General features: G+C 37.4%; 1 protein-coding gene across 1 annotated transcript; it reads right to left on the bottom strand.

Annotated features, from left to right (window-relative positions):
• Positions 1-3,809: 3,809 nt before the first annotated feature.
• LOC131232707 (condensin-1 complex subunit CAP-D2-like) lies at positions 3,810-13,397 on the bottom strand. Its single transcript, XM_058229132.1, has 3 exons — positions 13,138-13,397; positions 12,851-13,042; positions 3,810-3,885 (listed from the first exon to the last, which is right to left on the bottom strand). The coding sequence occupies exons 1-3, from the start codon at positions 13,357-13,359 to the stop codon at positions 3,823-3,825; spliced, it is 477 nt and encodes a 158-aa protein (XP_058085115.1). The 5' UTR covers positions 13,360-13,397; the 3' UTR covers positions 3,810-3,822.
• Between the last annotated feature and the right edge of the window lie 549 nt (positions 13,398-13,946).

The following is a 13,946-nucleotide window of genomic DNA, read 5'->3' as shown; positions in this document are numbered from 1 at the left end:
ACATTATTAGCCAATTTCGAATCATTTCTCCACACGTGTAAATCGTGCTCATGTGAGCAACGTCCAATCATCCACCTAATTCAAGCATGCAATTTACAATTTCCAATTAAAAATCTGAATTTAATGGCATACACTCCATAAAAAATAAATGATTGTTTTTGAGACATCATCAGTCATCACACATCATTGTTTCAACCTTTGAACTTTTTGAGACATGATTTTGAGATAGTCTCAGAACCCCACTGTTTTCCACCTGCCAACAACATGATATGCTTTTTTCTTGTCTTTAACTTGACATTAAACCCAATACCCCAACCCCACTAAATGGATTTCTGTTTGGCTTCAAATGACTACATGAACAAATGTTTTCTTCATAGAATAGCCGCAACGAGGCAAGCTAACTGTACAGGTTTTTTGCATGTACGAGTTCCCATCGGAACACCACTCTTCCAGCAAGTTCTAACGTACGTGGGCCATGGCCCAAAATCAGAGTGGTTGGGAGATCCTAAGCTCGATTTGAGGAAAATCCCATCTTTCAGTCCTGTTCCGACACAACACTTAGGATCATCCGATTGATCTGATTTTTGAGTCATGGCTCTTATATGGTGCGTCCTGCTAGATGTGTGGTCCAGATCTTGCACACATCTAGTGTTGCATATCCCCATGAATTTGGGTTCCAAAATGCACGTAGTAAGTAAATGAGCATTCCTCAACCACAAGTTTCCTCACAAGACCAGGAGCAGGAAAGAAAAATGTACCAAACTAACAGTAATGCTGCAAAATTCTGAAAACTGTTCTCAAGAATTGAAAATAAATAAAATTTAAATGAGAGAAATGAATTAAATCTAAGTCGATGGATATTACCATGGCTGGAATTCAAAAACTTCTGCACGCTTGTTGCCATTCCTATCATTCCATTGCACTTCCACCATAGATTCTTCGGTCTTGTTGACATTCCGCCCCTTCGAGGTGGCAACAACGACTTCAATTCCTCATTTTCTTCCCTACCAAAATCAACCTCCTTCTAAGAAACGGCATGAAAATTTCAACCAAAGTTTTGGTGTAGTGGGAAGAAAACTTCTTTATAGTTGAAAATTTCATTTACTAGTTATTGGGAATTCATGGGACCTTACCCCATCGTATAGGAAAAACCAAAACCTAAAAATAATCACAAGGAAGGAGTGAAGTGATACGAGGCAAGGCAGGATTTCTAATTCGAATAGGGGATGTAGATGGACTTTTCGGTTGAGCGAACAACCTATAGGCAATCAGAGTCGGTCAACCAACACCCAATGATAAGCCCCTTCGGGGGTTCAGGCTAGCTTGGCCCTCGATAGATCCACTTTAAAGAAAAAGAAATCTATATATTGAAGTTCAGGCTACTTTTTATTTTTATTTTTTTCTACTTCATCCCAATGATAATGACCTTATAAACGGTTTGGATGGCATATAAACATCAAGGTGGAGCCCAAGAAGGTTTCAACGTTAGGTATTTCTTTCCCCAATTTCCCCCCTCTTGTGGCCAACTTGAGTTTTGGATCTACCTCATTTTTGTTATCTTGTCCTGAAATGAGCTCGCCAAAAGGATAAAAGGGGTAGATTCCCGAAAAACATAACAGTGGGCCCCACCCAGCATCCTTGTGCAGGAACTTCCTGCGAAAGGCAGTCCAAATCCTTCCCCTTTTTCAAGGTGCGTTGCTGCTTGAAAACCTAGCGAGGGTGGTCCCCACTTGTGCAACCCACCATAATGTATATGTTGAATCCACACCGTCCATCTGTTTCTCCAGCTTATTTTACATCATGGGACCATAAATGAGGCCGGTCCAGATCTTAGGTGGACCACACCACAAAAAACAATGAGGACATGACGTCCAACATTGAAACCTTCATGAGACCCACCTTGGTGTTTATTTGCCATCTGACCTACCGACAAGTCTCGTAGACCTGGTGGAAGGGAGAACAGAAATGTCAAGTTGATCCAAAAACTTGTGGAGGCCACATGAGTGGGCCACACTGAATGGAAGACCACCTCATTGGGCCCAACAAAGATGTTAGCTGTTTGGGCCAAGCTTAACAGCCGGGCTCATTCAAAATTTTAAATGTGCCTAGCCTGGCCTTAGCCCATTCAGTCCTAATCGAAACTGGGCATATACCTTATAAAATCAAGGTATAGTACAATCATATGCAAGGCCTAAGAGATTGTACAAAAATGCATGGGATTTCAGTTTGTACAAAGTGGGGCCTATTGCTCCCCGATCTGAAGCGTTCATATTGTGGTGGACCTCCCTAGTGAGTGAGGTATGCAAAATTCCTAATTTTTTTTAATACGTGGGCCAACAAAGAAACAGGTTAAAACAGTTGGGATGGTGATGCTAGGCTCCGCTGTGTATTGTATGTTCATAAAGTGCATTTTACAATGATGAATGCATGTCCAAAAATCAAGGATATTCCAAAACTCAGGTGGGGAGGCCACCCTCCAAAGGTAGGAGAATGAAAGAAAAGATGGGGTCAAGAAAAACACCTCGAGAAAACTTCTACTCATATTTTTCAGTCATGCGGCAGTCAATAAAGATGACTAGCTTAGGAATCTGAGAAATTTAATTTTTGCTGTAAAAGAATTATACTTGAGAAAACTTCCACTCAATTTATCAGGAAATTTAATTTTTGTTGTAAAAGAATAATACAATTTTGTCTCTAGGTTAGTCTGAAGATATGGCACAAATTAATCAACATACAGAAACTTTTCATCAGAATTCTGGAAAACTGAAACAGTTATCCCATATTCTAATAATGAATTCATGACTCTAAACTTAAAAAGATGCTACCAAAAAATGTATAATGGAACTCTCAGCCAAAAAGTAAGCTGAATAGTTCCTCAAGAAAATGTATTTCTGATTCAGATAAGCCTCTCCTGTAAAAGAAAAGGTTCAACAAATGAAACTAAGGAAATACTGTCAAATACAAAGATGACAGGGGAATACAGCCAAACTGCATCAGATCTGCAGAATATTACCAAACGGCCATTTTCATTGTCTTGGAAACATCCACATTGGTTGTAAATATCAAAACAACTTATTAGCTAAGATCTGAAAACTTAATCCTCCACTAACTGGTAACCATATTTGGCTCTTTTTATGTATTTGCAAGTTCGAGGTAGTCAACAAGACTTGTGAAAAGAAAATCTATCCATGTCTACTACAGAGAACATCTTCACTGTCCTTGTGCATTATGGACAAAATAAACTACTCAGTAGGGCAGGATAATAAAAGTTGCATAAAAATCAGCCACTTAGGTTAATCTTAAAAGTTTCAATTCGAGCAGACCGACCATAAACTGAAAATAAAATCAGTTTACCTAAAACAGAATATACATTAGTTACCATCATTGTGTGAGAACAGAATCAACATCTTAGATAACCACAATTCATACAGCTAAGAGCTTGAAACAATCTTTATACTACTATATAACAACTCAGTATCAGATACATCATCAAAGGGAGATAAAACCTTGCAGCAATACAAAATGCCCCGTGATTGATGAGCACCATAATATTAAGCACAGAGAAACAGAAGATTTGTGGCAAGACTTGGAAGCATTTGGATTCAGCGATACAAACAAGCATGGCTTAAAAGCAGCACCTACACCAATTTCACTCTTCTGAGAATCCTACCAACCGCCTTATTTTCCGACAATTACCTCATCCTAAAAACTCTGCAACAACTGTTGAAAACTTCAGTGTTGCAGCATAGTTCAGAAACCTGAAAAATCAACTGACTCATTGTTCAGCCATTGAACCAACATCATCAATTGCCCACATCCCCGTTAAGCAAAAGTTTCCTTGCAATTTATATCATGATCGCTTATTTTCGATGAAGGCTTACTTTTCTGAAAATAATCAACATATAAACAAGTTAGAAGAGTCATCCATGCAAAATACACTGCAAATGAAGGAGAGAAAAATAAAATCGCCTACGTTATTTTAGAGTAGATCGTCCTTCTGTATTCTTCCTATCAATTTATTTCTTAATCATTAAAATTTTCCTAGTTTTCTATTCTGGCGCGGAATCCTTTTGAATATGATGCATAAAATTTGTCTATTTTAAATGATGCCCAAGTATTTTCAGCTTTAAAAAAAACATTTTGTTATGAGTGACTTCCTAATCCAACTAGTGTCCTTATCCAAGCCTAACTTCATCTTCAGGTAAGAGTCTGACTGTTCTTATTTGTCTTGATCCTAAATTAAAGATCGACGGTTATTACTTTGATTCCATGGCTAATCAACCCTTGTCTAAAGTGGTGTATGATTTTGCCTATTGAAGATAGTCTAATAAAAAGTAAGTCGTGTGCACATTCATGGGACCTTACCCCATCTTCTAGGACAAACCAAAACCTGAAAATAATCACGGGAAGGAGTGAAGTGATAGGAGGCAAGGCAGAATTTCTAATTCAAATAGGGGACGTAGATGGACTTTTTGGTGTAGCGAACAACTTATAGGCAATCAAATTCAGTCAACCAACACCAGATGATAAGCCCCTTCGGGGGGGTCAGGCTGGTCTGGCCCCTAATAGATCCACTTTGAAGAAAAAAGAAATCTATAAATTGAAGTTCGGGCCGAAGGCTTTGACTGAAAATGCCTTGTCATTCATGTAATTCTGTTGGTCTAGGAGTAGACCTCAGACTTCGGGAGTCGCCATAGGGGCCACACAATAATAATTAAATGGATCACTAAAAGATGGCTCAATCATATGAATGATATGGATCAACTTAGAATATCAATTGGCTTGGGTCACTAAAACTAGCATCATCATGTAAACTACTCCGGATCATTAAAAGCAACTCCAATCATATGAAGCATTTCAATCGTCAAGTATGCCTAATCATTTGAACAACCCAGATCCAATGAAATGGCCCAAGCATGTCAAAGGTTTGGATCTCCAGAACAGGCCAAATCATGTGCAAAGCTTGGATCACTATAAACAAGCTCAACAATATTAGCGAAGCATTAGTATGAATGGTTTGGGTCCGTGAAAACAGGCCCAATCCTTGAATGGTTTATAAACTGAAGAAGTACTATAAAATTAACAGTATGGATCATTGAGATACAACCTCAGCAATATAAATAAGATGGATCAACTTAGCATATCCAGTAACATGTGCCATAGAAAGCAGCTTCAATCATATGATGAGTTTAGATCACTAAAAGCAGCACGACTCATATGAGGTATTTGGATCACCGAATGAGCTGAATCATATGAACAGTTCAAATCCACTGAAATGACCCAAACACGTCAAAGGTTTTGATCCATTGAAATGGCGCAAGCATGTCAAAGGTTTGGATCACTAGAAATGGGCCAAACCATATGAACAGTTTGGATCATTGTAAAATGAAACCATATCATTTGAATCGTTTGTAAAATAGAAGAGGGTCCTAAAAAATTAATGGTTTGGATCACTAAGAACCAACGTCAATAATATGAATAGCTAGATCTAACTTAACATATCCATTGGGATGGGTCATGGAAAGAGGCTTCAATCATATGATGAGTTTAGATCACTAACAGCGGCACTAATCATATGATGCATTTGGATCGGTGAATGGGTCGAATCATATAAGAAGCTCAAATCAGTTGAAATGGCCTATGCATGTCAAAGGTTTTGATCGATTGAAATGCGCAAAATCATATGAACAATTTAGATCATTTGTAAAGCTAAAGAGGATCCTGCAAAATATAGCACATGGATCAACATTACATATCCATTACCATGTATCATGAAAAGCAGCTTTAATCATATGATAAGTTTGGATCATGAATAGGAGCTTTATCGTATGATGAGTTTGGATCATCGAATGAACCGAATCATATGAACAATTTATATCCACTGAATAGCCCAAGCATGTCAATGTTTTTTATTCATCGAAATGGCCTATGTCAAAGGTTTGGATCACTAGAAATGGGCCAAATCATATGAATTTGGATCGTTGTAAAAAAAAAAAAACATGATTGTTTGAATTGTGTGTAGAGCAGAAGAGGGTCCTACAAAATTAACAATGTGGATCACTGAGAACCAACATCAAATATTACGAATAGATGGATCTAACTTAACATATCCATTGGAATGGGTCACGGAAAGAGGCTTTAATCATATGATCAATTTAGATCACTAACAGCGGCACTAATCATATGATGCATTTGAATCGCTAAATGGGCCGAATTATATAAGAAGCTCAAATCTTTTGAAATGGCCCAAGCACGTTAAAGGTTTTGATCCATTGAAATGGCCCAAGCATGTCAAAGGTTTGGATCATTAGAAATGGGCCAAATCATATGAACAGTTTGGATCATTTGTAAAGCTGAAGGGGGATCTACAAAATTTAAGGCATGGATACACTTAGATATCCATTGCCATGGATCATAAAAGTAGCTTCAATCATATAATGAGTTTGGATCGTTTAAACCAGCTTTAATCATATGATGAGTTTGGATCATGAAATGCTGCTTCAATCGTATGATGAGTTTAGATCGCCGAATGAGCCGAAGCATATGAACAATTTGGATCCACTAAATGGCCCAAGCATGTCAATGTTTTTTATTCATCGAAATGGACCATGTCAAAGGTTTGGATCACTAGAAATGGGCCAGATCACATGAGTTTGGATCGTTGTAAAAAGAAACATGATTGTTTGAATTGTGCATAGACTTGAAGAGGGTCCTACAAAATTAACAATGTGGATCACTAAGAACCAACAACAAATATTATGAATAGATGGATCAACTTAACATATCCATTACCATGTATCATTAAAAGCAGCTTTAACCATATGATAAGTTTGGATCATAAAAAGGAGCTTTAATCATATGATGAGTTTGGATCGCTGAATGAGCCGAATCATATGAACAATTTATATCCACTAAATGGCCCAAGCATGTTAATGTTTTTTAATCATCGAAATAGCCCATGACAAAGGTTTGGATCACTAGAAATGGGCAAAATCATATGAATTTGGATCATTGTAAAAAGAAACATGATTGCTTGAATTGTGTGTAGAGTTGAAGATGGTCCTACAAAATTCACAATGTGGAACACTGAGAACCGACATAAAATATTATGAACAGATGGATCTAACTTAACATATCCATTCGGATAGGTCATAGAAAGCTGTTTCAATCTTATGATTAGTTTAGATCATTAACAGCAACACTCATCATATGATGCATTTGGATCGCTGAATGGGCCGAATCATATAAGAAGTTCAAATCTGGATCTTCACAATGTAGAACACTAAGAACCAACGTAAAATATTATGAATAGATGGATCTAACTTAACATATCCATTCGGATAGGTCATAGAAAGATGTTTCAATCTTATGATTAGTTTAGATCATTAACAGCAACACTCATCATATGATGCAGATCGCTGAATGGGCCGAATCATATCAAAGGTTTTCATCCATTGAAATGGCCCAAGCATGTCAAAGGTTTGGATCGCTAGAAATGGGCCAAATCATATGAACAGTTTGGATCATTTGTAAAGATGTAGAGGGTCCTACAAAATTTAGGGCATGGATCAACTTAACATATCCATTGCCATGGATCGTGAAAAGCAGCTTCAATCATATGATGAGTTAGGATCATGAAAAGCAGCTTCAATCGTAGGATGAGTTTGGATCATGAAAAGCAGCTTCAATCGTAGGATGAGTTTGGATCATGAAAAGTAGCTTCAATCGTCTGATGAGTGTCGATCGCCGAATGAGCCGAATCGTATGAACGATTTGGATCCACTGAATGGCTTAAGCATGTCAATGTTTTTTAATCTATCAAAATGGCCCATGAAAAAAATTTGGATCATTAGAAATGGGACAAATCATATGAATTTGGATTGTTGTAAAAAGAAACTTGATTGTTTGAATTGCGTATCGAACTCAAGAGGGTCCTACAAAATTAACAATGTGGATCACTGAGAACCAACCTCAAATATTATGACTAGATGGATCTAACTTAACATATCCATTGGGATAGGTCATGGAAAAAGGCTTCAATCATATGATGAGTTTAGATCACTAACTGCAGGACGAATCATATGATGCATTTAAATCACTGAATGGGCCGAATCATAAAAGAAGTTCAAATCCGTTGAAATGGCCCAAGCACGTCAAAGGTTTTGATCCATTGAAATGGCCCAAGCATGTTGAAGGTTTGGATCACTAGAAATGGGTGAAATCATATAAACAGTTTGGATCATTTGTAAAGCTGAAGAGGGATCTACAAAATTTAGGGCATGGATCAACTTAGCATATCTATTGCCATGGATAATGAAAAGCAGCTTCAATCATATGGTGAGTTTGGAAAATGAAAAGCAGCTTTAATCATATGATGAGTTTGGATCATGAAAAGCAGCTTTAATCATATGATGAGTGTCGATCGCCGAATAAGCCGAAACACTGAATAGCACAAACATGTCAATGTTTTTAATCCATCGAAATGGCCCATGTCAAATATTTGTATCACTAGAAATGGGCCAAATCATATGAATTTGGATTGTTGTAAAAAGAACCCTGATTGTTTGAATTGCGTATCGAACTGAAGAGGGTCCTACAAAATTAACGAGGTGGATAACAGAGAACCAACCTTAAGTATTATGAATAGATGGATCTAACTTAACATATGCATTGGGATGGGTCATGGAAAGAGGCATCAATCATATGATGAGTTTAAATCACTAACAACAACACTAATGATATGATGCATTTGGATCGCTGAATGGGCCGAATCATATAAGAAGTTCAAATCCGTTGAAATGGCCCAAGCATGTCAAAGGTTTCGATCCATTGAAATGGCCCAAGCATGTCAAAGGTTTGAATCACTAGAAATGGGCCAAATCATATGAACAGTTTGGATCATTTGTAAAGTTGAAGAGGACCCTACAAAATTTAGCGCATGGATCAACGTAGCATATCCATTGCCATGTATCATTAAAAGCAACTTTAATCATATGATAAGTTTGGATCATAAAAAGGAGCTTTAATCATATGATGAGTTTGGATCGCCGAATGAGCCGAATCATATGAACAATTTATATCCACTAAATGGCCCAAGCATGTCAATGTTTTTTATTCATCATAATGGCCCATGTCAAAGGTTTGGATCACTAGAAATGGGCCAAATCATATGAATTTGGAATCTTGGATCGTTCTAAAAGGAAACATGATTATTTGAATTGTGTGTAGAGCTGAAGAGGGTCCTACAAAATTAACAATGTGGATCATTGAGAACCAACATCAAATATTACGAATAGATGGATCTAACTTAATATATCCATTGGGATGGGTCATGGAAAGAGGCTTCAATCATATGATTAGTTTAGATCACTAATAGCAACACTAATCATATGATGCATTTGGATTGCTAAACGGCCCAAATGGACCAAATCATATAAGAAGTTCAAATCCATTGAAATGGCCCAAACACGTCAAAGGTTTTGATCCATTGAAATGGCCCAAGCGTGTCAAAGGTTTGGATCACTAGAAATGGGCCAAATCATATGAATTTGAATCGTTGTAAAAAGAAACATGATTGTTTGAATTGTGCGTAGAGCTGAAGATGGTCCTACAAAATTCACAATGTGGAAAACTGAGAACCAACATAAAATATTACGAATAGATGGATTTAACTTAACATATCCATTGGGATGGGTCATGGAAAGAGGCTTCAATCATATGATTAGTTCAGATCAGTAACAGCAGCACTAATCATATGATGCATTTGGATCGCTGAATGGGATGAATCATATAAGAAGTTCAAATCTGTTGAAATGGCCCAAGCACGTCAAAGGTTTTGATCCATTGAAATGGCCCAAGCATGTCAAAGGTTACTAGAAATGGACCAAATCATATGAACAGTTTGGATCATTTGTAAAGCAGAAGAGGGTCCTACAAAATTTAGGGCATGGATCAACTTAAATATCCATTGCCATGTCAAAGGTTTGGATCATTTGTAAAGCTAAAGAAGGATCTACAAAATTTAGGGCATGGATAAACTTTGCATATCCATTGCCATGGATCATGAAAAGCAGCTTCAATCATATGATGAGTTAGGATCACGAAAAGCAGCTTCAATCATATGATGAGTTTGGATCGCCAAATGAGCCGAATCATATGAACAATTTGGATCCACTTAATAGCACAAGTATGTCAATGTTTTTTATCCATCGAAATGGCCCATGTCAAAGGTTTGGATCACTAGAAATGGGCCAAATCATATGAATTTGGATCGTTGTAAAAAGAAACATGATTTTTTGAATTGTGTATAGAACTGAAGAGGGTCCTACAAAATTAACGATGTGGATCATTGAGAACCAACCTCAAATATTATGAATAGATGGATCAACTTAACATATCCATTGGGATGGGTCATGGAAAGAGGCTTCAATCATACAATGAGTTTAAATCACTAACAGCAACACTAATCATATGATGCATTTGGATAACTGAATGGGCCGAATCATATAAGAAGTACAAATCCGCTGAAATGGCCCAAGCACATCAAAGGTTTTGATCCATTGAAATGGCCCAAGCATGTCAAAGGTTTGGATCACAAGAAATGGGCCAAATCATAAGAAGAGTTTAGATCATTGAAAAAAGAAACCCAACCATATCAAGAATTTAGCTTACTAAATACGGTTTAAACGTTTGAAACAGTTTGAATTTAATAAAATGAGCCCACATATTGACAATTTCAAATTAGACCAAATTATAAAAATAAATTGGATCACTAGAAATTGTCCTCCTAATACTTTATGTTTAAGACAACAAGAAATAAACCACTGTAGCCAACTCTTGTACCAAACTCTAAAAAGAGAAAAGTCACCATTGTACCTCCCAAGGGCTAAATCAATTCAACTAACTAGATTAATGAATATGGGCCTGAACATATTGATGGTTTGGCATAAAAAATTGAAATGCTATATTCCTCCAACCCAAAGGGGTATGGGTCATTCAAAACAAGCCACATATATGAACAGCTAGGATTACTTAAAATGGCCCAGGCACATCAATGGCTTTTGTCACTAAAAGTGAAAATGGGCCTAACAATTAGTTGGGATAAGTATTAGATGATGATGATGGTTCATATTATTGGAAACGCACCAAATCATATGAGCGGTTCATATTATTGGAAACAAACTCTACCTATTAATAATTTGAATCACTAAATACTGATCAATCATGTAACCAGTTTGGATTATTGAAAATGAGCATAATTCTGAGACAAGATACCTCCCCTCTTAACATTTTTCTACGCTCGTGCAATCCAACGAGTATATAGCATTAAGTGATAAGATAGGTAACCGAAGGTCTGATTATATCAAACCGATCTAGATCCAATGAAATGAAGGGTTTAGATCACTGAAAACAATCCCAAAATATTAAGTGTTGTATTAATGAATAGAGGCCTAAGTATCAAAAGATGAACTTAATGGATTGGTGAAAAGATGCATAAGTATACCCACTGGTTTGGATCACTAAAAAAGGCCTCAACTAATGAAGGGTTTACATCACCAAAACAACTCTAATCATATGAAGGGTATGGATCACATAAAACAAGACTAAGCATATGAACGGTTGAGATCACTTGAAATGGTTCAAGCACATCAAAGGTTTGTGCCACTGAAAATGAGCCCAATCATTAGCAAAATTTGAATCATTAATAACTTTTGGTTCATGCGACATTCACTGATTGATTCTTTAAGTGTATGCCTTAATACGAATGGTGTGGATCACTAAAATAGCTTGAATTATAAAATGGACCAACTATAGCTGACTCTTGAACTAAAGTCTCTGAAAATGGAAAATTCATCAGTGTACATCCCCCAAGAGTCGAATCACCTCAACCAACTAAATTGGATCCAATAAGATGAAGGATTGACGAAATCAGGCCTGATCATTTAAATTGTTTGTAAAGTTAAAGAGGGCTCTACAACATTAACGGTATGGATCACTGAGAACTGATCTCTATAATATGTATAATATATTAATATAGATCAACTTAACATATCTATTGGCATGGGTCATTGAAAATAGCCTCAATCATATGATGAGTTTGGATCAATAAAGAAGCGAAAATAAGATAAAGGACCGAATCACCTTAATTAACTAAACTAGAAGCAATAATGAAGGATCGGCAAAAATAGGCCTGATCATTAAAATTGTTTGTAAAGTTAAAGAGGGCTCTACAAAATTAGCAATGTCGATCACTGAGAATTGATCTCAATAATATGAATAATATAGATTAACTTAAAATATCCATCGACATCGGTCATTGAAAGTAGCCTTAATCATATGATGAGTTTAGATCACTTAAAAAGCACAACTCAAGCATTTGGATCACCAAATGACCAAATCATATGAACGGTTCAGATCCACTGAAATGGCCCAATCATGTCAAAGGTTTCTATCCATTGAAATGATCCCAATCAATATGTAATTACTGTAAAAATTTCGAATCCAAACAGCAACATCAGTGCATTTTGGTGGCGATTTGACATTCAGGCAATGTAAAAATGCCATCATTTCAATTTACCACAGCAATCAGTGGTCAAATGCAGATGTTGTCAGGAGGCAGGTAAAGCGATTTGTAATTATTGCACATTTTCTTTACATTACCAAGGTAATTGGTGAGAAAAACAAGCCCTGAAGTGTGCAAAAAATCAGCACTCTTAGTTCTTAGTCTAAGTGTCTAACTATGCATGTCAAAGAATGCCAAAAGAACACCAATGCATAACTTCTATAGCAAAGTGAGTGAATCATATTGATGGAAGCAGCACCTGAAATTATGACAATCAAATAAACATACCGTGCTTGTAGAAATATTCCCCTTAGATACCAAGGAACCAACTATAAATTCTAGAGCTGCTAGATCGCCGATGCTAGATTCTATAGCAATGCTCGATAGATTTGCAGCAGTTTCTGTAGGGTTTCTCGTCAAATAAATTGTGATGAATGCATCCTCAACAGCTGCACGGATAGGCTTGTCCTGTGAAAATGCCTACAGAAATCCAATGCAAACACACCCTTAAATGCTTGCCAAGATTGCTTTGGAAGTCTAGAAGAATTGTAACACAAATCAAAGAGGATGCTTACAAGTGGCAACATTTTCCGGAGAGAGGCCTCAGAGTCATCAATTTGGAACTGTCTGCACCTCATCAGCAAAAGAATCGTGTTCTCAACATCAGTGGCAGAAGATGAAGACAGCAGTTGGACCAGAGTCGGCATTGTGGAGGATATGCACTTTGAGAACCTCAAACATGTCTCAAGTGATGCAGCCAAGGCCCTGGTCTGCTCCAGGTTCTCAAAATCCAGCATGGAAGAATCCTTACTGACCCCATCTTCCACACCAGGCAAACAACTGTCAGTAACACTGTCTTGCTGCTCTTACTTCAGCCTGATAAACCTTTCCATCTGCTTCACATGTCTCATTGTCTGAAGGTATCCCGTCCAAAAACGCTCTCAGAAGGTGCATTGGGTTCCATCTCTTCCAGCTTCTCCTTGTATTTCTCCAAGGGCGCTTCAAATGATGCAATGCGAAGTTGTGGACCAAACGGGTTATGCTGCAACATCGTGATGAGTGGATTCAATGCCGCTTTCCTCACGAATGTGCTCTTATCCTCCAATCTCCCAGAAGCAACCTCGTTCCACAGACCAATTGAAACAGCATGTTCTTCGCATAGTTCTGCCCACACCTGAAGAACCTTACTCCTCGAATAGGCTGAAACATCCCGAGACCGCTAGAGCAAGATGTCCAGCATAGCTTGCTTGCTGCACAATCGGAAGGACCTGGTACTCGAATCACCATCTACATCCTTAAATGCCTTTGAAACCAAATTCCCCAAAACCCCAAGAATAGATGGAGAATACAGATGGAGAGATGACCTGGTGGAGAATACAGATGG

Source organism: Magnolia sinica, chromosome 18 (genome assembly GCF_029962835.1).
Source record: "Magnolia sinica isolate HGM2019 chromosome 18, MsV1, whole genome shotgun sequence".
In the NCBI taxonomy this organism is placed as follows: domain Eukaryota; kingdom Viridiplantae; phylum Streptophyta; class Magnoliopsida; order Magnoliales; family Magnoliaceae; genus Magnolia; species Magnolia sinica.
This window is presented reverse-complemented; position numbering and strand designations above follow the sequence as displayed.